At 29.5% G+C, this 26,921-nt stretch overlaps 1 protein-coding gene across 1 annotated transcript; it reads right to left on the bottom strand.

Annotated features, from left to right (window-relative positions):
• Positions 1-4,906: 4,906 nt before the first annotated feature.
• On the bottom strand, positions 4,907-17,854 carry LOC113370392 (serine/threonine-protein phosphatase 2A regulatory subunit B'' subunit beta-like). Its single transcript, XM_026611057.1, has 8 exons — positions 17,754-17,854; positions 17,319-17,589; positions 14,684-14,840; positions 13,993-14,273; positions 8,333-8,500; positions 7,963-8,042; positions 7,742-7,766; positions 4,907-5,044 (listed from the first exon to the last, which is right to left on the bottom strand). Exons 1-8 carry the CDS (start codon positions 17,840-17,842, stop codon positions 5,033-5,035), a joined length of 1,083 nt encoding a protein of 360 aa, XP_026466842.1. The 5' UTR covers positions 17,843-17,854; the 3' UTR covers positions 4,907-5,032.
• Between the last annotated feature and the right edge of the window lie 9,067 nt (positions 17,855-26,921).

Genomic DNA, 26,921 nt, shown 5'->3' with positions numbered 1-26,921 from the left:
ATCCAACAAAAACTCAACGTCAATTATTATTTTTTTCCTCGCTTACTAAAATTGACGCGACCTGCCAATCTCCCACAGTACTATTTGATTTCAAAAAGTTTATAAGCAGCTTATATTGCTCGGGTTGTTGAACATTTATTTTCACTGTATCGTCCGAGATTGATTTTGTATAATATTGTTCATTGTTTATTACACTATATCAGATATCATATCACATAAATTATTTATATTATATCGAAATATTGGAGGTGGCCTTGTAGTTTTCTCGGTGTAATCAGCTTGTGTTTTTTAACTTTTAACAATAAGTATAAATTTTGTTTACCATTTAAATTTTGTTTGACGGCGACGCGGCGCTTACGCGCTTTCATATTTCCTCTTTATGCAGTTAAAGCAGTACGATTGCTTTGCAAAAAAAGTTCAGACTTTCCAAAATATTTCAAAATAAATGATTTAAGGTAGAATGATTTACTATGGTTCGAAATTCTATTAAAAGTTTCAAATCATTTATCAGCTTTTATTGATTATTATTATTGATTATTTTTCATTACTCGAATTTTGAATTGCGGTACGGGAAGTTCCAGCAATTTGCCTTAAGGCACTATGCCCTAATTGCCTTAAGACAGAATTCCACTTATAGCTAGTTGTTGTTTGGGACGGACGACCTTTAGTTGTTTTTAATCCATCAAAACCTGTTTCGAGTCGGCGTTATGTTTACATTTTCGACATATTTATTAGTCGATGTACGTCTGCGTTTGCTGCCTGGTTCTACTGTATGCCAAGAAGTTGACGGAACTATTTCGTCCATAATCGTATCGTCTGATTGATTTTTTCCATTATTTGAACTATTAGTTTTCTGATTGATTACTTGTTTGATAAATTCAATGTCCATCGTCGATATATCGTGATAAATGTTGATAGTTTCAACTAACGGAGGGATTGAATAAGTTATATTTTCTTGATTTTGCATAATTGTAATGAAATTATTCACTTATTTACAATTAAACGCTCCCCCACCTAAAAGGAGTATTTGTTGTACAAAACAATGTAGCACTGAATACTTGCTGATTAATATTCACACTTGTTGTTTACATAACACTATTGTGCACTATTAAATTTCAGCCCATCCGTTCGGGTGTCTGAAGTCTGGATTGCTTGCGCACCGAATTGCAATCGTCAGGCGGCAGCCTGCCTTGTCGATTCAATTACTTGCTATTAAGGCTTCAGGCAGCAGATTGTTCACTTTCACTAAACTTTCAATTAGAAAGAAATATGAATTTAGTTTATACCGCCGAATAAATTAGGAAGTTAAATACGTTAGTTTGTTCAATTTTTGAGCAAAAAGAAATTTTTAACAAGTTCGAGTACTTGTGTTAGCAAATAGAGATCTGTAAGATATGTATGCAGAACATGAAATAAAAACAAATATTAGAAAACAGTATGTATTATATTAAACCACTTTATAAAATAACAATAAAAATAAAGATCTCTACCATATACAATAAACATATTGAGTAAGTCCTTATAATATAATAGAAAGTGTTAAAATAAATAATATATATATATATATATATATATATATATATATACAGTAGAACCTCGATTATCCGGACCTCGGTTATACGGATTCGCGATTATCCGGACTACCAACCGCGACAGAGTTATATGTATGTACATACCTACAATTCGAATTTTTGTACGATTTATGCTGCAGTTTAGTATATGTATGTAATATAATCTAACAAATATATATGTACATATATAAGGAAATGTTAATTTCTTATTAAACATTGATTTTCGTTGATATCTATGTATATATTTGTTATTTTTGATAAATACACATCATTATTCTTCATACATTGGATTATCCGAATTTTTGATTATCCGGATGCCTATCGGCAACAATTAGTCCGGTTAATCGAGGTTCTACTGTATATATATATATATATATATATATATAACAAAATAAATTCAAGGTGATGTATATATATATATTTATATATGTGTGTGTGTGTCTGAGTGTGTATCAAATAAAAAGATTGTAGACATGCATTTAATTTGTAATTAGTTGAAAATCATTAACTACCCAAAAACAACATATACTTTGTTATATGTAATATATATATATATATATATATATATATATATATATATAAATATATTATAGAATATTTTAAAAACATATATTATATCAAGAAAAATTTGTATGCCTAGGTTTTCCTTCAGATTTTTCTATCAGTTTAAAAAAAAAATAAAGATAAAAAATGTAGTCACGGAATGAACATTCATAGTTCATCGAACATAATGATTTCATCTTATAAGGTTTCAATAAAATGAACTATAGACACATATTTCATACAAAAGTTAAAAACTAGCTATAATTGAAATGCGATTATCTTTAATATTAATTATTCAAATACTCTTTTTATACAACACGCAATATAACAATAATCTACATTTAGTTTGAATATTTAATTTTCTAGTTATTAAAAAAAAACAATGTTTTGCCTAAATCTTATATTAAAATTATTTCATAAGGAATATATAAATAAACCATACTTTGGTATATACCATATCTTAAAGTAACATATGATCCAATAAACTGCATAATTTGTTGCATGCGAAATATTATATATGGCTATTTTTTTTAATAATTAATCATTACACATAAAAATATCAGACCTTGTCCAATAGTCTACAAACTTACAGACATTAGTAAACTTAATAGTCTATAAACAAATTTTTATATATTTCTGATGATAAGCTATTCATTTACAGCTGTGTAAAAACTGTAAACTGTTACGAAAAGGATTGAAAAGAAATTAAAAAAACTTATATACCTTAAATTAGGTAAATTAAAAATTTTGATAGGTACACTAGTGTTCATGTTTATATTACAATGCTCTGTATACATAACTTTTGTCGTTCGTAACAAACTAATAATTAAGTGAATCGTGTATTAAATAAAAACTTAATATCATATGAACGTGAAGAAATATTTTTTGTTAAAAATAATTAAAAAATAAAACTAATATTTAAATATTTTTGTAATACACAAATTAGATAAAAGCGATTATTTTTATGTAAAATATACACGATCTTTTATTAAATTAAAGTGATCTAAAAGGTGTACCAAAATTGCTGCAACAGCTTCCGCATTTAAAGAAAGCCTCATTTTAACTTTGCTAATTTTGCCGTATTAAGAGTAAGGTGATAGCTTTTGTCAATCGATTTGTTAATTTGTTTGGTTGTTACGGCGAATTCTGCCGCATTTTCATAAAAATTCGGGTTATGTTTTGCACCACTGAATTTTCATTAAAAGTTTTTATTAGACAACTTGCATACTGCAGGTGTTTAGCTTATATTTAGACGCTTCATAGTAGAGTATACTTATAAAATATCATTTTACTATAAAACTCAGAGAAATAACTGTATATATTCATTACAAATTCTATATAAAGCCTCAATTTTAAGTTTGTCATATGTAGTATTACAATAGTATTGAGTAATGAGTAGGTATTGACCTTACAGTCAATACTGATAGATTACTTCAGACTTTATTTTTTTAAAATAATAATCTATTTCGTTCCATAGTTTGATTGAATAGAATATATTTTCGATAAAACATTCAAATGTTGATACTTTGACAATTCAATGTTAATATGTGAAACAAACACACAGCAATACTATTATCGTAAAGTATTTTTGTTTTTTATCATATTTCTGATACAAATTGTATGAGTCGATAATATATCCTATAAAGCAATAATATTTTGAGTACTTTGAAACATCCGTTACTCCAATTTTTCAATATGATGATTGCTTATTCTCTATCTATCCTAAATAATTTTTCTAAATATGTGTCGATAGCAAATTTGGTTATCTATCATTTCAAAAAACATGAAATGGATATGATTCATTAGACATTAAATTTTTTAGATGCCAATGACAGATTAACCAGTAAATCATGTAAACAAAACTATCAATAAACTGCTCTTTAAATTACATATCTAACAAACTAATGATGTAAATAACAGTATATAAATAATCTATGTAAAATATGTAAATTAATATTATTAATAACGTTGCAAAGCGATTGAATTTCAGTTCTTCTGCGATAACTTACTTGAATAATGATAATTTTTAATAGTACAGGTAATTAGTTAGAGAAATTACTATAAAAATATCTATTACTATAAGTAATCAATAATAAAATTGAAAATTACTCACTTGCTCGAAAGTCTGTTAATTGTAAACACTTCAAAAGTATTAGCACAATTAATGAAATATTATTGGAGAAAGTAATTTGAAAATATCGTGATAAAAAAATCTTGCAAATATTTTTCATGTAATATCTTGAATCCAACAATAATACATTTCATTATACGATATCTTTTCGAATTTTAGTAAGTAAGCGATAAAAACACTCGATAGTCGAAATTGAACAGTATTAATATATAGTACTTATTAATGTATAGTATATATAGTTTTTATATAGTTCATCTCAATACTTTTAATACAAGTTTAGGTAGAGATTAATTTCACTCGCCGTAATTTCTGTTAACTCGCCAGAATATTCGACACAAATTAATGATACTTAAAGATTGATAAACTTAAACGTAAATCCTTAAAGATACTTGTTCAATATAGAAAATATTCTTGTTAGCTTATGATAGATCAATTATATTTGGCATCGTAAAATAAAAGTATATATATATATATATATATATATATATATATATATATATTATAGACTACTTATGTAGAACAGTCATCACTGTCTTTTGCGGCAACTATGTTGTATTTTTTATTAAGACGTTCATTCAAATAATTTCGAGTATTAAGATCATTATATTGTAAATTGTTCAGTAACCCATTTTGTTCATCACTCTCATAACATTGTTCACGGTGTTTTCGATATGTTTCAAACAACGAGCTGATATTTGGTGTGGTTTGTGAAGTAGTAGGCAAGCCGTTTGTTGAGTCACATTCTATTTCCATGCCTAAACTATCAAGCTTCATAGCCATGTCGTCTTCATCGTATGAGCTACATAAATCAAAATGAATTAAATGCATTTTTAAAAAAATGTTTTGGTTAATTGTAGGTCCGCCATCTAACGTTTTTATTTAGTAGCCATTTAAAAGTTAGGCAGCCTTTTGAATGAAATTATTAATAGTGCAGTAAATGGAGAAGAAAAAAGGATGTAACCTCTGACTATTTTTACTGTGCTCCGATTTGCATGAAATTTTGGAAATAGGTTAATCTTACCATTAGGTTCAACATTGAAACCAATTTGCACTCCGATACCACCCCCAGGGGGGTTAATGCCACCGCTACCCGCCAAGGTCCCTTTTTGTATTAATTGACATTGAGCCATTTTGTCGCCAGAAAATGTGTTTAATATTAAAAGGTAAGTTGTAAAGTATTTTTAATTACCATCATTTTCAATCCCTTCAAAGCCCTACAACCCTTGGAAACGACCTTTGAGTTAAAAAACGCCTAAAAATTCAGTTTGGTCATAAAAAATTTAAGTATAAAGTAAATTATATTTCATTCTCTTTATCTTATTTATTAAATTTTCAACCCTTTTCGATTCTTAAAAACACAACCCCTTGATTAAAATTTGTTAAAAAAATAAATTCTGAAATTGGAAAAATTAATGATTTGAACGTTATTTCAAATTGCCAAAAATAATTACCATATCTATAAATTTTTCAAACCTCAAAACTAACAGTTAATATTCATGAATGCATATTTAAAAATTATTTAATTTTAAAATAGCAAATCAGAATTTATTATAAGCATATATATAAGTCAATAGTTTTTGGATCATAACTCCTTTAATTCTGACTCCATCACAATTTGTAATATACCATTTGAAAGGTAATTAGAAGGGCTACTTCTTTTTTATCATAAATTTAATGTAACTCCTCTCATTTTGAAATGGCGAAAAGTTAAAGAGCTCGAGAGAGACTCTCATTGCACAGCCGCGAATTCTTTAAACAATCATAGCTCTGTCAATTTTTGTGTGAAACAAAAATAATAAAAAACAATATAAAGCCAGGAAAAGCCCTTTAATTTTTATCTACATACTTTTATATGTATCTTTTATTTTTTTTAAGATATTGAAAATAAGTTGAATATTTAAAAAAATCGAAAAAAAAAAATTCATAAGATCGCGAGCTTCCTGAAAATAGTTTGTACTAAAGTAGTGAATCTGCTAGAATCCGTCAAGATCTTTAAAATGAAGTTAATTCTAGATAAAATGCGAAGAATTTTGATTTTGGTGGAAATGGCGCTCATGAAACCATATGATCTAAATAAAAAAAATAGTTTTAAGAAAAACGCCAAAAAGTATTTTAATTTTTAGTAGTCAGTAACTTATTAGTATTTGTTTTTTCGAAAAACTTTCTAAAATATTTTTTTCTGATCGATATCCTATCATATGAAAGAATAAAATTATACCACTGAGAGTAGTGTCATCGCCCCAGGGGTGGTGGTGGAGTCCAAATTGTTTTCACTTTTCAACTTAAGGGTAAGATGAACCTATTTCCAAAATTTCAAGCAAATTGGAGAACAGTATTAAAATCCAGACCCAAAACGCTCGATTGACTGGAGTATAAAGGGAAGGATCGTACTTTCGCATAAAAAATTTCAAACAATAAAATTGTTTTAATTATTTCGTGTTCATTGAAATTACAAAAAAGAGTTAATGTTAACTCCTTCCCGTGCTTTAACAAACCTGGCTCGTGATGAAAATTTTGGCCCAAAAATTAATTAATATTACGAGCCAGGCTCCTGAACAGATAGTAAATTCAAACGTAAATCTTACAAGCAAGTTTGCGAATAGATTTTAACATCAAACATAAATATGACGAATTGTAGATTTAAATTATATATCGGTCAACAGTGTCTTCGAAAAGTATGTATATCTCAGGTATTTAAACTCGTTTTTGGCGGCCACATAGAATTCTTTGACAATTATTTAAAACTTAAGCAGGAACTTGAATGAAATTATTTTCCTGTATTTACAAAGGATTGATTGTACTTTAAAATAGAAAAAGAAATTTGAGAACATATTCAGAAGTTTTTTTTAGAGAATTTAAAAAAAAAGTTATTTGGCGGACCATATACTTTAATCATCTAAAACACAAGAACTCTATGAAATAAATGATATAAGACACAAAATGAATAACAATAAACGTAAAAATTTGAACATTTTATATAAGTTTTTAATGATACTTTAGAATCAAAAAGTAAAAACCACAAATTTGCGTAACCAATTTTTTAACATTTATTCCTACCAAATAAATTATATAATGGTCGTTGTCGCTGTTAGAAATATTAGTTAATCAAATTTGAATACATTTATTCTTTTTTGATTATTTACAATTTTGTTAATCTTTGTTATAAGATTATACGATTATATTACTAAAATGATCGTTATTTGATCAAAACCAATAACATTCAAAATTATAATTGTTAAAGTTGTTAATGTATTCAAGTATTCTTAAAAATGTCCCGATTCATGCACTCATTATTTGTGGTTAAATTCACATTAAAAATAATGTTAAAGATACTTTAAAATATATGTATATTTATATATTTTGGAAATACATAACTATAGTTAATTATAGTCCCGAAAATGTTATCACATTCTAAACGAAATTATTGAATAGTATTAAAAGACAAGTAAGTTAAATAGAAAAAGCAACATTTTGTCATGCTATTGCAGAAGCTTACCCTATCGAACCCCGAACTCTCCGCCCTTTGTAAAAAAACAATTTGAAAATTAACTAAATTAAAACGGTACTTCAAACATAAACAATATAAATCGAATACAGAATCAATGAAATATGTTCGTATGAAATTTTTAATGAATAAAAGCAGGAAAAAGTATGAAAATGTAAAATACTTTTTAAACGCCATTTGAATTTTAATACATGAAATGTTGAATTATTTACCATTGATCTTGAGCATCGGCACCTTCCTCGGCAACAAGAAGTTCATATTCTTCAGCCGCAAAGCGATCCCAATCAGATAGCTAAAACCGCGAAAAGTTCATGTTAAATGCAAATTGCAAAAATATATAGTAATAATAAATGTTTTTTTTTTCAAATAATCAAAAAGTTTTTTTTTAATTCTTTAGCATGAATATAATTATTATTATGAAATCTTCCGAAAACAATACAAAATTCTATCGATTTCTTTTTAATTGCATATATTTTTGTATGACTGATTATAATGAATTTGCATACATATGATCTATCTATGATTTAAGAAGAAAATGAAAAAAGTCAGAGAAGAGTAGATGACTAATTTCAATAAAATTACCTCATCAGCATCCTGTTCTCTCTGGTTCGCAAAAGGATCTCTTTGTTCATGGTCTAAATATTTTTCGAGATTAAAGAATGTATCGAAGAAAATTGGTGTCATTTTACATTTTTTTAGATCCGACAAAGATATACAGCCAGGCTTAGCCGGACGTATCATATCCAGCATCTGCGTAATATAATAATTATTAAAAAAATGACAAAAAATCTAAAACTGCCGCAAAACACATTCAGCATTCAAAAACATTCGATTGCTGTTGATAAGGAGACGTGCTGATTTGTTTTTGGCATAGTTTTGGTCTAGCCGTTTCAAAGATACGGGGAAAATAGTGCCGCAAACGGTAACTCAGTTTTTAAGAGAACGGAGCGTCCAATTTTGTTGATGAATAACTGTTTAAATTTTCATCAAGGCAGGTCTAGCGGTTTCGGAGATCTAGTAAAAAAAAGTAAAAAAAAAAGATATTTGGCGGTCAAAAATGATCATTAGACATATGCATATCAAATTATCAGATATTTTATAGAAATATTGACAATAAGTATAAATTTTGTTTACATTCCTATGGGTTCCGTATCAATGTTTTTCCGCTAGACGGCGACGCGGCGCTTACACGCTTCGATATCTCGTCCCTATCCAGTTAAAGCAGTATGATGGCTTTGAAAAAAGTTCAGAATTTCCAAAATATTTCAAAATAAAATAAACATTTTTTTTAAAAAAGTCTTTTTATCAAAAAAGTAAATTTTTGTCAAAAATTTATAGTTTCTCAAAAATCTATTTTTTTCAACTTAAAATATTTTCAACTAGCTGTAAGTGGAATTCTGTCTTGAGGCAATTATGGCATCGTGCCTTAAGGCAAATTGCTGGAACTTCCCGTACCGTAACGAAATGTTCGTGTAATACTGAATGTTTTCAAATAGATTATTATAAATATTGTAAAATTGTCTAATATTTATAAGAATTATATAAACTGAATTGCAGAGTTGAAATTATTTGTAAAGTATATTAGTACTATAGTCAGAATTAAAAATAAAATCTGAAATATTATCGATATACAAAAAACTAAAAAAAAAAAAAAAAATGGAACAAATTTTTTTTCCAAAATCAATTATTTCGTTAAGACAAGCAGAAAGTTCTTTGAATCATTTAAATCGGACGCTTAGTTCTCTCAAAAATTGCCATTTTTTACATATTTAGCTTCATATCTTCAAAATGGCTGGGCCTGCCTTTGCCAAAAACTAATAAACACTTCTCCTAATCATTACTAATTGAATGTTTTTTAGATCATTCAAATCGGATACTCCGTTCTCTCAAAAATTCGATTTCTATTTTCTGCACTCTTTGCTCCGTATCTCCGAAACGGCTTGATCTGCTTTTGCCAAAAACTAATCAGCTCTTTTCCCTATCAATAGGAATCGAATGTTTTTTGAACCATTCAAATCGGTTAATCCGTACGCCCGAAAACGTGGGCGAAAATTTGTATCCATACATACATACACACTCACACACACACACACACACACACACATCCATTTTTTCTGAGGTATGCCAAAACGTTCAGAAACCTTCAAAACGTCGAGAATGTAAAAATTTTCAATTCCGATTTTCGGCCCATTACAATAACTTACCCTACGGAAAGTTAAAAATGTTAAAAAAAAAATAATTTTTGGTACGGAAAGTTCCAGCAATTTGCCTTAAGACACGATGCCATGCGCCCCACTAGTTTAATTTTTTTATTGGATGTCGAAAACCGCTTGACTAAAAGTTTAACCAATTCTTCATTCATCAATACAAGTAAAATGTTTTTTGAATCATTGAAATCGGACAATCGGTTCTCTCAAAAACGAAAGTTTGTCCTTTTTCACTTTTTGCCTTGTATCTTCGAAGCAGCTGGGCATGCATTTTTCAAAATGAGCACGTTTCCACATCAATATGAATCGAATTTTGTAAATTTTTAAATTTTGAAATCGTGCTTTTAAAATCGTAGACGAAAATTTGTAGCCGTGACACAAAACATACATATTAAGTACACAAATATCCACATACACACATAAATCCATTTTTTATAATGTACGTTAAAATGTTGAGATGGTTTTGAAACGTAAAAATATATAAAAATTTCCTTTTCGTTTTTTTGCGATTACTATTACATACTCTGCACTAAATTAACAATTAATCAAAATGAAACACCAACTAGTTGTTATTTTTATTTTCCCTTGAGGCAAGTTACATGAACTTACCGAATTGTGTAAATAATCGACTTATTCAATAAAAAATAAATTAATTTATTAGTGATTAAAAGTAATCCGAGTGGATTTATTACACATAATTGAAAAGGAACGAACACATTAACTAGGAGTATTTTCTAAAAGCAAATTTTCACAAATTTTTATAATTGATTTTAATGGTTTAGTTTGTTCATTAAGATTAAGTACTCTCTCGATATTACCAAGTAAATCGTCTAATTTTAATTCTAACAAACATCAAAAAAACTACTCATTTTCTCAAACTTTGACGAATTTTTAAAATTAAATAACTTGTCGTAACGCCGTAATATTTCAGTAAGTTCTATAAGGCCATGATATATATCGCCAAAAAAAGTTCCACAAAAATTGGTCTCATTCGATTCAGAATGACCTGAAACGTCGAGCAAAACATAAATTTAGCAAGTCGAATTTTTTGATGAAAACATAAACTTCTCCTTCAAGAAGTTAGAAAGATTACATAAATTTAACTTTTAAAAATATTTTTGAACTTTCCGTAGGGTAAGTTATTGTAATCGTCCAAAAATCTAAATTGAAAATTTTTGCATATCTTCACGTTTTGAAGGTTTTTGAACATTTTGGTACACCTCAGAAAAAATGAATGTGTGTGTGTGTATTTGTATGTATGGATACAACTTTTCGTCCACGTTTTCGGGCGCACGGATCAACCGATTTGAATGGTACAAAAAACATTCGATTCCTATTGATAGCGAGATGTGCTGATTAGTTTTTGGCAGAAATCGGTCTAGCCGTTTTGGAGTTACGGAGCAAAATATGACAGTTTTTGAGAGAAATAAGCATCCGATTTGAATAATTCAAAAAACTTTCCGCTTATGTTGACGAAACGATTGTTAGATTTAGCTATATTTATTTTTTAGGCTAGTTACTTGTTAATTATAATTTGAGATTATGATGAAAAACATTGATAATAAAAACCTCTGGCTTTTATGAAAAAAACTAACAGCAATTTGAACTAAATAAGTGCAAAAATCAGTGCAAAAATTTTCACTTGTTGATTCATATCTCCGAAGCAAATTAACTTATTTGAAGCAAGAAGCAAAAATGACGCAAACAAGTCTGACTCTTGACCATAGATAAATAAGTATAAATAGATGGAAACACGGCCGCTTTGATGTTACATCAATTGCAATTTTTTCAGCATTCTATAGATGTCGCCACCAACTATAGCACGTAAATTTATCATTAGGCTCAATTCTAGATAATATTTATTAGAATATATAATATAGAAAAGATACTCCTGATTAATTTGACTAAATGAAATTAGAACAAAATATACACGTACCAAATATATTTTCAACAAAATCACAAATATGTTGTAAAAATATATGATGAGAAAAAATTAAACATTTTTTTCATTCAAAAAATATATATTTCAATATATAAAATTGGTATTTTAATGAATGAATAAATAAATATATTTCAGTAAATATAAATGTGTACATAATATTTCTTATTTCGTTCGGATGATTGGTATTTTAATCGTCGTTCTAGAAAATTTTAACGTTTAAAGTACGTGTACTATATCTAGAGAGACTGTATTTTAAACTGTGTGCTCTTGACTAATTGACAGCCACATCATCATATAAAAATTAAACACTAGAACAGTAATAAAAAAAAGTTCTGGGATTACAAAGGCCGTAATATTTTCGTAAGTTCTATAAGACCTTGATATATATCGCTAAAAAAAGTTCTATAAAAATCGGCTTAAATTTTTTTTTCAAAAGTTAATTACAAGAAAACGGATCTGTAGATTTTCACCTAAAATTAATCAGTATCAATCACAACTAATATCCTTCGAACAATTCTTGATTTTTTTAAATCGATTCGGTAGAATGAACTTAAATGTGGACGAAAAGTTTAACACTTTTTTTCAATTTACAAAGAAACGGCTCGGCAGATCGTCGCACAAAAACTGACAAACGATAGTCCTCATTGAGATACATCCAATGGCTTTTAAATTTCTGAATTCGGTTCACGCATTTTTAAGAAAATGTCGATCAAAGGTCTAATTTTGACAAATTCCAAAAAAACGATACTAATTCTTGCAAACTTTGACGAATTTTTAAAGTTAAACGAGTTGTCGTAGGTCCGTTTTATTTTAGTATGATCTATAAGATACCATAATCTACCGTAAAAAAAATCATAAGAATCGTCGAAAAAAATTTTTTAACATTTTTTTACAAAAAACGGCCCGGCCGATCTTAACCAAAAGCTAATCAGGTCGATTCCCAACCCATATCTTTCGAAAGTTTTTTAATTTTTAAAATCGATTTAGAATTGCGGGCAAAAACGTGAACAATAAATTTTTCACTTTTCTGCGATTTACAAAGAATCGGTTTGGCCGATCGTAGCGCAAAACTGACAAACGATAATCCTTATCGAGATACATCGAATGGCTTTTAAATTATTGAAATCGGTCCAGCCATTTTTGAGAAAACGTTGATTTACGGCAAAAAATCTGTTCACACACACACATACTTTTTCCAAATTCAGAGTGGCTTGAAACGTCGAGAAAACATAAAATTAGCGAATAGGATTTTTTGATGGAAACAAACTTCTCCTTCGGGAAGTTAAAAATTGTATTCTAACATGCATCGCATACAAATGCTTTCACTTCCTGAAGAAGTGATTTATGTTTTACCGTAATCGATTAATCGTTGAAAATCCGACATGCTAATTCTGTTTTCTCGACTGTTCAAAACAATATGAATCATTTGAGACTAAAATTGGAAAATTATTTGTGTTTGTGTATGTTGCCGTAATTTGACCTTTCGCCTTCCGTAATTTAACATTTCGTTCTCCCGAATTTAAAAGCCATTCAATGCAACTCGAATAGAACTCGCGTGGATTAGACATGCAAAACGAAAGGCCGGCCGAACCGTTCTTTTATAATTAATAGAAAAATGCAAAATTCCTGATTCTACAAATAAACAAATATCCTGAACTGAACTGAAAGTTATTAGTTTTTAGCCGGGCCGTTTTTTAGCAGTATTTTAAATAAGAATTTCTTGTGTTTCAATTGAACTTAATATGGCGATAGTGCTCTTGGGTTAAAGAACAAAATAAAATAAGAGACCAACAAAAAGTGGTTAAATTATAAAAAAAATAATAAAAAAGTCCAAACATTATAATGGCAACAGCGCGTATGTGCCATATAATTAATACAATTATAGATATTATAATAGAGATATTATATGTTTAATTTTCAAATTATAATTGTAAGTAGCGTTGTTTGTATTTAGTGAAGACAAAATAATATTTTCGAAATAAACTGTTGAAAATTTGAAAGTCGATTATTTACGTGTCGAAAAGTGCATGCAACTTATACAGTATTCTAAAATGGTAAGAAGCATTTGAACCGCCAAACTATCAAAATCTTACCTGACACAAACAGTCTTCGAACGGCAACGTTTCGATACCGATTGATTCCATACGATGTGTCTGTTCATCATAAAAGTATTCTAGTTCGTACATGGACAAAATACCATCTCCATCTAAATCCATGCAACGGAACCAATATTCAATAGCAGTAGGATGAGTTTTGTCTTCTTCTGCTAGAAGGAACCAAACGAACTCTGTGTAACTCATTCGTGCTTGAGGGCCAGTAGAACCACGCGTCACGCAACCGCTGAATATTCGTTCTATCATCCTTGATGAGAGTGCTAAAAATAATATGCATATTGAATAATAGATTTTATTGATAATACACAATGGACATCTTTTACCAACAACGAAATTAAACAGTAAGAAAAATAAATCAATAGTGCTGAAAAAAATACAGACAGTATTTTCGCAATATTAAATATAAGAAATTAAAGAAATGAGTTTGTTCAAAATACAATGGTCATAATCAAACGCAATTCAATAATTAACAGATGCTTCAGGCAGGCATATAAGAAAGCTTGCGATACATATCGAAGAAATCATCTCATACAAGTAGCTAAAATTTATATTTGGAATCCAATATAACTAGTAAGAGTAAGATAAATATATTTTTCTATCGCAAAAAATAGCACAAAAACTTTATTATATTTATTACCAAATATCCTTATGTGTGTTTCATTATACATACCATGGTCATTATGTCTTGCAAGATCTTGTTTATCAATATAAAGATCATGATCTCGATCAAGTTCCCAAAATTTGCAGTATATAACGTAAAAATGTTCATAACTGAAATATGCAGTTATTTGATTGATATCTTCCTCTTCTTCCAACAACTGAACAATCTGGTATCATGAAAAAATAAAATTAATAGCTCATAGATGACATGTAGAATTTTTTTTGCAACCTTGACAAACAAACGTCGAATCTAACTTATAAATTATTAAATCTAAATAACTATGCTTAAAACAAAAACAAAAAAAATACCGAAAGAAATACGTAGGTTAGCATATTGCATGATGTTGATGGCCGGTTACACCAGAAATATATTTTACTTTGTTAACTGTCCATATGGTAATAATATTATATGGTAGTCTGCCCGAAGGCAAGTCCATGGTATGAGAGCCACCATAAATCAATGATTTCCTTTCCCTTTCATCTATCTATTTCTTTCCCTTTCGTCTATCATTCCCATTACCACTATTCTCCCTTTTTTACACATTGTTTTACCTTTTAGTTTTTCTATTTTACCAAGTGTTGGAGGCACTCTTTTTGCAGAAAGGGTTCGATCCAATTTCTTTTTCTTTTCAAGATTGTTTTTCGTAGGGTAAGTTATAGTGCATATCTTTAAGATTCAAAGCCTTCTGAACATTTTTGCATACTTTAGAAAAAATAGATGCATGTCATGTGTATGTATATATATATATATGTGTGAGTGCTAGTGTATGCGGATTACAGTTTTTGGTCGACGATTTCGAGAACAGGAATAAACCGATTTCAATTATTCAAAAAACATTCGATTCCTATTAATGGGGCGTGTTTATTAGTTTTTGATAAAGGCAGGTTTAACCGCTTCGAAAATACGGGGCAAAAAGTGCCAAAAATGGTAATTCAGTATTTGAGAGAATGGAGCGGCCGGTTTGAATGATACAAAAAATATTTTATTTGTATTGGCAAAATGAAGAATTGAATGAATTTTAGCAAAGGCGGAGATGCGATAAAAAAAAGTAAACCAAAAGGCAGTTTAGCGGTCAAAAATAATCATTAATCATATGCACATCAAATAATTAGATATTTTGTAGAGATTTTAATAATGAGCTCAAAATTTTGGTTACATTTCTTTGGATTCCGTTTGTATGTTTATCCGTTAGACTGCAAAGCTAGTTACATAGAGCTATTGCTATAAAAAAAAATCAAGCCTTAAGGCACGATGCACCACTGGTTTTTTATATAAATACGGTGGCGTTTTCAACTAGTATACCATTAACCCTGGTTCTACCATACCTAAAGTATAGAATTTGAAGAGATTTAATAATGCTACTGATGCCGTAATTAATTAAAAATTGGTAGTGGTTATGAATAAAAGTTAGTTTCAGAAATTCCAGCTTTTTAATTTAAATATTTCAGATTAAAATAAAGAATAAGAGTGCGCGTAAGGTTGACACGCGACTGAAGTAAAACTTATTTGCTATTGTACCAGATGGCATTTAAGATAAAAATAAATAAATACATCATATAACAATTTTGAATAATGTTCATCAGTAATATGGTAACACTCGTGATGCACACATTTTTTAATGTCAACCATTATACATATTTATATAATAATAAATTATAAATTTATAATAGCATTAAAAATATATATAATATTTGAAAACAATAATGCAATCAAAGTCATTTCAAATACGACATGATCGGTTTGTCATTGGAATTAGCACCTAGGACTTGAACCTTTATTAGAGAAATGAAGTAATGATTAATAAATTCTATAATATTCGTTCACGCAGTGAATAATTTCATGAACACTAGCAATAAATAAACTGCATAGATGTCCATAATAAAGTATATCTGTATATAAATGATACACAGCTACACAAACTATTGTTGTGCTTGATCTCTTGTTTATAGTAATAAATCTGAATATTATCCTTCATTATTTATAAAATATGCAATACTTAATAGCCATCATAAACGAAAAACATGTAGACTTCCTCTAAACTTCCAAAAGTGTTTGAAATATAATTCTGAAAAAGATATATCCTCGGCATGTTAAAATTAGAATAAAGCAAGTACTGCTTTAATACTTTGTAATATCTATAAAAATGCAGAGAATTATTATGTCAAATAACGTCTAAATAAATATTGTTTTCACAACTTTACTTGTCATACAAACTACTTCAATAAACTTACGTTTCTTACACGGCACAGATTTTTCATTTGTTTTATTATTTGCACACTATCGGAATAAAATATTCTTCCGATCCAGACATTTTTTATTAACTCAAAATTTGTACTGATATTCAACCTTAAAATGTAATGACATGAAACACGAAAAATGAACAATATGCTTCACGCTTTCAGTGACGTACGCACGTTTCCTTATTTATGTACGTTCGTATGAAGTAACGCATATAAAGAAGCCTCGCAGAACGCATACAAAGAAAAAAATAAGAAGAATCTACCGTATGGAAGTGATCTCATTGAGAGCGAATGATCATTGGCACTTGACCTTGCCGTAACTCACTTCCGTTGCATTTGTACGGATTTACACCCATGTCGCGCCTAAAGAAGTTTTACTTTAAAGGAAAAAAACGAATATCTACCTGCAAAAAATCAGATCTTCTCAACTCAGGTACACTGATTCTACCAGACCAAGATCTGTTGACTGTGTAAAATACTCGGGCAATAACTGTATGAACGTATCTTGAATGGAATTCTCTGGCTGATCTTAAGAAAGCTAAACCAGGATGTCTCTCAACCACGTCCTGTACTAATGGCACTAGATCGTCAGCTCTCAAATAGCGCCTAGAGGGATCGCCTTTAGTGCATATGAAGATAAAGCGAGAAGCAGCATCATGGCAATTTGCCACCATTCTACAAAACGATAATATATAAATACTATCGAATTAACAGTATGTTATAAAGAAGAAGACTTTTATGGTCAATGATAATATGATGATAATAATATGCTATGAATTTGCTCTATATTAATATAATTATATAATTATAATTATATAATAATATTTCAGAATACTTACTTTTTCCAGAAGTCAATAAATTTATGACCATCCACATGACCACTGGGACTAGAAGGAGTTGTTGAATAAAGAGGCGCTTTCCAGTACATTGGCAAGCCACAAGCAGTTACTACATGATGGAAACTATCTCGTGGTACCTAAACAAGATAGCTACTGATGAATCAAATCATTTATTATATTCATTTGTAACACACAAATGAATGAAGTAGACAATAAAATAAGTACTAAGATTATATTTTATTCATTGACAGTACTAGTTTCGACACTAGATATGTGTCATCTTTCAGGTATAAATAAAAAAATGTAAATAATGATAAAATACTCATATATATATATATATAATATATATATATATATAAATATATATACATATATATATATATATATATACTAGATGACCCGGCAGACGTTGTCCCGTACCCACATCTACGTTTTTTTAATATCCTATACTAATATTTATACCGTTCAGTTAAAAATAATAATAATTGTTTTTCGAATTACTATTTACACCAATCTATGAGTGATGTTTCAAATAAAATGATTATTCTCAATTCCCACAGTTAACGCTTTAATTATCTTTAACAAATATTAAAATATGTTCAATAAAATTGTATATTAAAAATTATACACGGCAATTTATAGAACAAGGGTTATCCAATATTTTTAGTCATACCTATAGATATGGATGTATAAATGAATGATTTTTTGTTTATTCACGACGAAAACATTGATTTTCCAAATTTATCACAAAAAAATCATCGTCTGCCTTAGTGATGTATTTATTGTCATATTGTCAAGATATACGTGTTGAAAATTTAAATCTTTTAAAAAGTATATCAAATTCAAAAATAATTAATATATAGCATGCGCGGTAAAGGTACAATAACACCTTTTATTTTTCTACCCTATTCTTTCTATGTAATTGTTTCAATAATGATGCCTATAATTTTTATAATTTCGTACCATATTTTAACTGGCTTTTAGTATTTTTAATATCTAAATTACATTTTTTTCACTAATAATTCAATATACATTATGGACAGTTGCGCACTCTTGAACAATCATAACTCTATCAATATTTGTGCAACAGAAAAATAATAAAAAGCAATAATTAGAAAAAGACCTTGAATTTTCATATATATACTTTTATACGTATTCTTTCAGAGATATTATAATGAGAAATTGGTTGTTTTTTTTAATGTTTTTTTCATGAAATCATGAGTTTTTTGAAAATCGTTTGTACTAAAGTTGTGGTATTTTCTAGAATCCATCAAGATCTCTTAAACCAAGTTAATTCTAGATGGAATACGATTATTTTTAATTTTGGTGGAAATGGCGCTCATAAACTTTTTGATTTGAACGAAAAAAACATTGTATGCGTCTTTTATTTGCATGATAGCTCACTCATTTTACACGCAGAAGTACTCATTTAAAAGCTTATTTTGAGCACTGTAAAAATCCATTTTTATATCTAGCTTAATATTGTTCCTAAAACATTATTAAATAGCGATTTATTAAGATTTTAATTGATATAGTTTTGTTCATTACACGATTTTTATTAAAATGTGTATTTTTGAAGATATTAGCAAAAAAACGGTGAAAAACGCAAAAAAGAAACAAATTTTCAGTAGCCAGTAACTTGAAAAGTATTTACTTCTTTGAAAAACATTAAACATTTTTGTCTTATAATTAGTTCTTTTATCGATACTCGACGTTATTCTGAAAGAAGTAAAATTACACCACTGAAAAGAAATGTCATCCCCCGGGAAGTGGCAAATGAGTCTAAATTATTTTCACTTTTGAACTTCAGAGTAAGATGATCCTAATTCCAAAACTTCATACGAATTGGAAAACAGTAAAAAAAAATTCAGACCCGAACCGCTCCATTGACTTGAGTAAATATTCCGTATCCAATGGCAAACATGAATTTTTGACACAACGAAACTTCTAAATAATTTTTTGAATACGTATTTTTTTGTATTGTAACTTAGTAAAGTATGGCAAAACGACTGCATCAGTTAAAAAATAATAATCTGTCAAATTGAATATGTTGAGCGCAATCACTGACAGCCCGCTGACAACCATGCAACTGACAACCATGTTATATTATTTGCATCTTATATTATTTTATTTTTTGGCTCATCTCAACTGCTTTTCGATAATAATAATGTAGACATTGCAGTTTCCTCATTTATAATCATGAATTTATTATATTTTAATATTGTCTTAGTTATAAGTGAATGTAAAAGAGCACATATTGACCTCCTAATATTATGTGTTCTTCGCTCGGAATGCATAGTAACACAAATCAATTCAAGGTTACGAGGCACATACGGTAGAGTGAGTGTATGCGGGGTGCAAGAAATAAAAGAGGAATGAGAAACAGAGGAAGAGATTTAACGAACAAAAATTTTAAGAACTTTGTAAAAAATTACTTTTCATCAAATTTATTATGACTTTGTAACTGTGATGTATAAGATGAGAGGAATTCCGTTTGTTGACACAATAAGTATTACGACATAACGTAATTCAAATACGACATTATTATACAATGTTTTGAAGTAAAAAAAACGTTCTGGCGGTGATAGGCATAACTTCTTGGAGATTCATCTAGAATCAATCGAATAAAAAAATAGTTTTATAAATAGATAATCCCGGGCCTGATCGAAGCTTTTCTTTCTTTTTTTTGCAAAAATTAACAAAACGGCGGCATCATAAAAAGAAAATCTAAATTTGTGAAAAAAATCAACAGTTAATTGGTCTTAAAAAATTTAAATTAAAAAAATAATAAAAACCTTTCGATCAAGCCCGAGTTTATTATGTATTCTAAAAGCTGTATAAATTTCATTAAAATAAGCGGTTTTAATGTAAATAAGCGGTTTTTGAGTTACAGTTGTCACCAGTTCAAAAAACATAGTTTTGAGAAAAACGCGTTTAAAGTTTCAAATTGGATTTCCGTACAGGTATACAAATAATTGCATTACATAAACAAGTCATCTATTTCTGCGCCATATAATAGTTCATCAGTCATTGTGAAAGTTTCCAAAATTTTCATTTGCTGTTGCCTACGAAGCATTCTGGCTTCCCGGGTGTTCTCATTGGCGCGCTGATAAGCCACTTTACACGTGCAGCATTCAAATTTTCAGCATACCATTGAGAATTATACCCACAATTAGGTCCCAGGGTATCCATAATCAATAATAATGATTATGTATTGTATGCAGCAATTTTAACGATAGTAAAACTAGTATTTACGGTTTTAGGCATTTTTTTCATACTAGTTGGTTGAAGCTCTCTTGGTCTGAAAGTTCCAGGGTATCCATAATCAATAATAATGATTATGTATTGTATGCAGCAATTTGAACGATAGTAAAACTAGTATTTACGGTTTTTGGGCATATTTTTCATACTAGTTGGTTGAAGCTCTCTTTTTTTCTGATTATGGATTCAATCTTAAACTACACATCTTGAAAGTAAATTATAATTGCTGAGATCATCGTGAATCGGTTTAATAGCTTTTGAAACATCAAGAGGCAAGGGAGAATAATGTTGAGTATAAGTATCAAACTCTTCACTTGCTTCAGCGCGCTGGTAAGAGTCCAATAACTCAAAAAGTAATCATCGGATCAACTTGAAATTTCAAGAGAATATTTTCAAGATATTGCACTTAACGAAAATGCAAAAAAAAAACAAAATTGATTTTTCAAAAATTTCCCTAACCCCTTAAGAGATATAAGTAACGACACAACTAACTTTCTACGGTCACAGTTTTTTTTTCGATATACAAGATGGTAAGATTGGACATTTTGAAGACGAACAGAAGAAGAACATAGTTTTGAATTGATTTGGTTTTCTAGAATTATATACATGTTGATTAACACTCTTTTGTATATATTGAAAACTTTCTCCAATATAACAACTACTGCAATCATTGCAGTCCAACCTGTGAACCGAATCACTAACCCTATCCGCAGGAGTTTTTGATTTAAGAGCAGAAAAAGGCAACTGAACGTGTTGTCAAAACTGAAAACTAAGAAAAAACCTTCAGAAGCGAATAACTTTTTTAAAAAATAAGAAAAATTGCTTAAAAAAGGTGAACAAATAACATCTTTATATTTATCTAGAGAGGAAGAATTTGATTTTGAACTAGTTGGTATTAGTATTTTGCCTTGAGGTAAGTTACATGAACTTCCCGGTATGTGTAAATAATCGACTTAATCAATAAAATATAAATTAATTTATGAGTGATTAAAAGTATTCCGAGTGGATTTATCACACATCATTGAAAATGAACAAACACTCTATCGTTATACCAATTAAATCGTTTAATTTTAATTTTAACAAACGTCAAAAAACTACTCATTTTCTCAAACTCTGATTAATTTTTAAAATTAAACTACTTGTCGTAACGCCGTAATATTTCAGTAAGTTCTATAAAACCATGATATATATCGACAAAAAAAATTCCATGAAAAGCGTCTTAAAATTTTTTTCCAACAGTTAATTACAAGAAAACGGCTCGGTAGGTTTTCACCTAAAGCTAATCAGTATCATTCCTAACTAATATCTTTCGAATAGTTTTTGATTTTTTAAAATCGATTCGGTAGTATGAGCTTAAATGTGGATGAAAAGTTTTTTCCAAATTACAAAAAAACGGCTTGGCAGATGGTCGCGCAAAACAGACAACGATAGTTCTCATCGAGATACATCAAATGGCTTTTAAATTTCTGAAATCGGTTCAGGCGTTTTATGCAAACGTCGATGAAATATATAATTTTTACCGTCAAAAAAAAATAATAATAAAAATCGTAGAAATTGTTTCTTTAACACTTTATTACAAGAGAACGGCCCGGCCAAAAACTAATCAGGTCGATTCCCAACCAATATCGTTCGAAGGCTTTCGAAATTGATGCAGAATTGGACAAACAAATTTTCACTTTTCTGCTATTTACAAAGAAATGGCTTGGCTAATTGTCGCGAAAATTGATAAAGCTAGTCCTCATCGAGATCACCAAAAGCCTGTAAAGCAAGATCCCAAGGAATATTGGTAAACAGGAAAATGACATCAAAATTGGCAAAAGAAAAGATGGTAGGGATTTCAGAATTGTTTAATTATAGCTAAATTGAAAGAAATGGAAACATTAAAGGGTATGGGCGTGTAGCAAAGAATCGGCCCCACCCTAGTATTTAAATGATTTTGACGCCATTTTATAGGTCTTTTCGAAAAAATTAATACAATATATCAATTTTCAACTCCCTATCTCAACATTTGCCGATATATCAGTGAAAACATGTGAAAGTGGCCCCTTTTTTCAAACTCACTTTTGTCGGAAATATAAAATATATAAAAAAAATGTTAACGTCATTCTATCAACACTGATCTTATCTATGTTGTTCATAACAAATAATGTAAAAAATTATTTGTCAGTGCGTGAAAAGTTGTAAATTTTCATTTTCCATTGCCTACCAGTGCGGCTCTTTGGACTATTTTAAATTATATCATTCGAAATCTGTACATTTTTTTCTGTTATTCAAAATTTCATTTTATTGTAGGTGGAATAATTATTATTATTGATTATTTTTATTCGCCGTATAAGCTTGTGACTAATATATAAAAAAACTTAAGATTTCAATGTTTTTTATACATTAAAAGCATAGCTGGGTACCGTTAATCAAAAAGTTAACTTCGTTAATCGTTAATCCGCTACAAAAAAAGTTAGCTTCGTTAAACGTTAAAGCGTTACATTTCGGAATAATTAACGCAAGTTAACGTAATCGTTAATCCGTTAATATGTGTAAAATTACATTTTTATATTGTTGCATTAGTGAACTTGAAAAACTTATTGGTTTAGGTCCTGGAAGTTAACAGGTTATGAATAAAACAAAATACTTGTATAATTCAAATGTGTAATTCAACCCCTTAATGGCGCGACGCGCTTTATGCACACACCGTGATAATAACGCTATTGGTCAACTTTCTGTTTTTATGATTGCATATTGTTTTTACAAGAATTGTTTTCTAAATAAAGGGAAAGAGTTTTTTTGCGAAAAATAGGAAACGCGCGACGGGTTAAGCGTCGGGTATTAGGTGCATATTTCTCTTCATGAACATTAACATGTTGAAGTTCTCGTCTGAAAGCGAGGCTCGTTTTGGTGTCAAATGTCTTTACCCGTGGAAAACAAACGTTCAACTGCAGCACTTGAGGGTATAGCAGTATTGTATTTAATAAATTGTGGTCAAGATTTGACCAGGGCTTTTATTTAACCGGGACCCTTCGGGGTAGGGGGTACAATTATATGAGTATAAATACCTGTAACATAGCTGGGCACCGTTAATCAAATAGTTAACTTCGTTAATCGTTAATCCGCTACAAAAAAGTTAACTTCGTTAAACGTTAAAGCGTTACATTTCGGAAGAATTAACGCAAGTTAACGTTAATCGTTAATCCGTTAATATGTGTAAAATTACATTTTTATATCGTTGCGTTAGTGAACTTAAAAAACTTATTAACTTCTCGTAGGGCAAGTTATAGTAATCGCAAAAAAATCAAAAATGAAATTTTTTATATATTTTTACGTTTCAGAGGTTTCTGAACATTTTGGCATACCTTAGAAAAAATGGATGTATGTGTGTGTGTGTGTGTGTGTATGTGTGTGTATGTATGTACGTGTGTGTATGTATGTGCGGATACAAATTTTCGTCGACGATTTCGGGAACACGGATCAACCGATTTGAATAATTCAAAAAACATTCGATTTATTGATAAGGAGACGTGCTGATTAGTTTTTAGAGAAGGCAGGTCTAGCCGTTCCGAAGATACGGGGCAAAAGTGCCGAAAACGGTAACTCAGTTTTTAAGAGAACGGAGCGTCCGGTTGAATAATTCAAAAACATTTCACTTCTATTGACAAGATGAAGGATCGATAAAATTTTCATAAAGGTAGGTCTAGCGGTTTCGGAGATATGGAAGAAAAAGTAAAAAAATGAGCCATTTGACGGTCAAAAATGATCATTAGGCATATGCACATCAAATTATCAGATATTTTATAGAGATTTTAACAATGAGTATACATTTTGTTAACATTCCTATGGGTTCCGTACCAATGCTTATGCGTTAGACAGCGACGCGGCGCTTACGCGCTTTATATTTTGTCCCTATACAGTTAAAGCAGTACGATTGCTTTGAAAAAAAGTTCAGATCTTCCACAATATGTCAAAATAAAGAAAAAAAAATATTTTTTTACAAAAAAAAAAAATTAAAAAAAAATCTTTTTTTTTTAATTTTTTTTTCAAAAAAAAAGTTATTTTTTGTCCAATTTATAGTTTCTCAAAAATCTTATTCTTTCAAAGTAATTTTTTTTCAAAAATGTTAATTGTTTTTAAAAAAATAATTTTTGGTACGGGAAGTTCCAGCAATTTGCCTTAAGGCACGATGCCTTAAATGCCTTAAGACAGAATTCCAGTTACAGCTAGTTAGTTTAGGTTCTGGAAGTTAACAGGTTACGAATAAAACAAAATACTTGTATAATCAATGTGTAATTTAACCCCTCGCGCGTTTTATGCACACTTCCTGTGTATAAGGAAAATGGCACAATTATCACATACCGTGATAACGCTATTGGTCAACTTTCCGTTTTTATGATTGCATATTGTTTTTACAAGAATTTTTTTCTAAAATAAAGGGAAAGAGTTTTTTAACTTCCCGTAGGGCAAGTTATAGTAATCGCAAAAAAATCGAAATTGGCATACCTTAGAAAAAATGAATGTATGTGTGTGGTAATGTATGTGTATGGATACAAATTTCGTCGACGATTTCGGGAACACGGATCAACCGATTTGAATAATCAAAAAACATTCGATTCGTATTGATAAGAAGACGTGCTGATTAGTTTTTGGCAAAGGCAGGTCTAGCCGTTCCGAAGATATGGGGCAAATTGACCAAAAACGGTAACTCAGTTTTTAAGAGAACGGAGCGTCCAATTTGAATAATTCAAAAACATTTACTTGTATTGACAATTATGAGAAACTGATCAATTTTTCATGAAGGCAGGTCTAGCGGTTCGGAGATCTAATGAAAAAAGTAAAAAAAATGCCATTTGGCGGTCAAAATGATCATTAGACATATGCACATCAAATTATTAGATATTTTATAGAGATTTTAAACAATAAGTATAAATTTTATTTACATTCCTATGGTTCCGAACCAATGTTTATCCCTTTAGAACGACGCGCGGCCTTTATATTATGTCTCTATGCAGTCCTAAAGCAGTAAAATTGCTTTGAAAAAAAGTTCAGATCTTCCAAAATATGTCAAAATAAAGAAAACATTTTTTTTTCAAAAAAAAATTAATTTTTTGTCCAATAGTTTATAGTTTCTCAAAAATCTATTTTTTCGAAGTAAATTTTTTTCAAAAATGTCAATCGTTTTTAAAAAAATAATAATTTTAGGTACGGAAAGTACCAGCAATTGCCTTAAGGCACAACGCCTTAATTGCCTTAAGACAGAATTCCACTTACAGCTAGTTCCTTAAAGAGTTTGTAGCTCTTTGGTTTTTCTATAGACTGAGTGACAGAATTGAAAAGTCTTCCTCTCGTCATCGAGCCACTTAAACTATCTCAGTCCTTCGAATTTTTTGCTGCTTATTGCCATAAGGCATCTTATACCTTTTTTTCCGTGCATTTTCTTACTGCATTCCTCTCTAATGCTGTCATACGTTTCCAGCCACATTAACCGAAACTTTGTGAAATGCCGCGGCAAGTTGGCACGTTCATCATTCAGGAGTGGTCCAAATCTTTTCTCTATGCCATTTAATAAGGCATTGGCTAAAGCTGCGCCGTGCGGTAAATAGTAGGCATGGGATTAACGATTAACAGACTCCTCGCATTTTAACGGAAGTTAAAGTGTCCGTAACATTTTTAAAAGGTTAACTTAAAAGTTAATCCGTTAATCATAATGTTAACTTCGTTAATTAACGATTAACGGATTAACGAGTTAATGCCCAGCTAGACCTGTAACATATAATAATAAGCGAGTTAGCAAATGTAATAAGCAAGAAGAAGGTTGTAGAGCGTAGTTCAATATATGTCATAAATTAAATAGTGGTTTATTCACAGCTTCTTATGGTGATGAAATTTATAATTACAGTCCACTCAATATCAAATTAATCA

This window comes from Ctenocephalides felis, unplaced genomic scaffold, assembly GCF_003426905.1.
Source record: "Ctenocephalides felis isolate EL2017-DRISC unplaced genomic scaffold, ASM342690v1 CF-g0.4_SCAFFOLD_01492, whole genome shotgun sequence".
NCBI lineage: Eukaryota > Metazoa > Arthropoda > Insecta > Siphonaptera > Pulicidae > Ctenocephalides > Ctenocephalides felis.
This window is presented reverse-complemented; position numbering and strand designations above follow the sequence as displayed.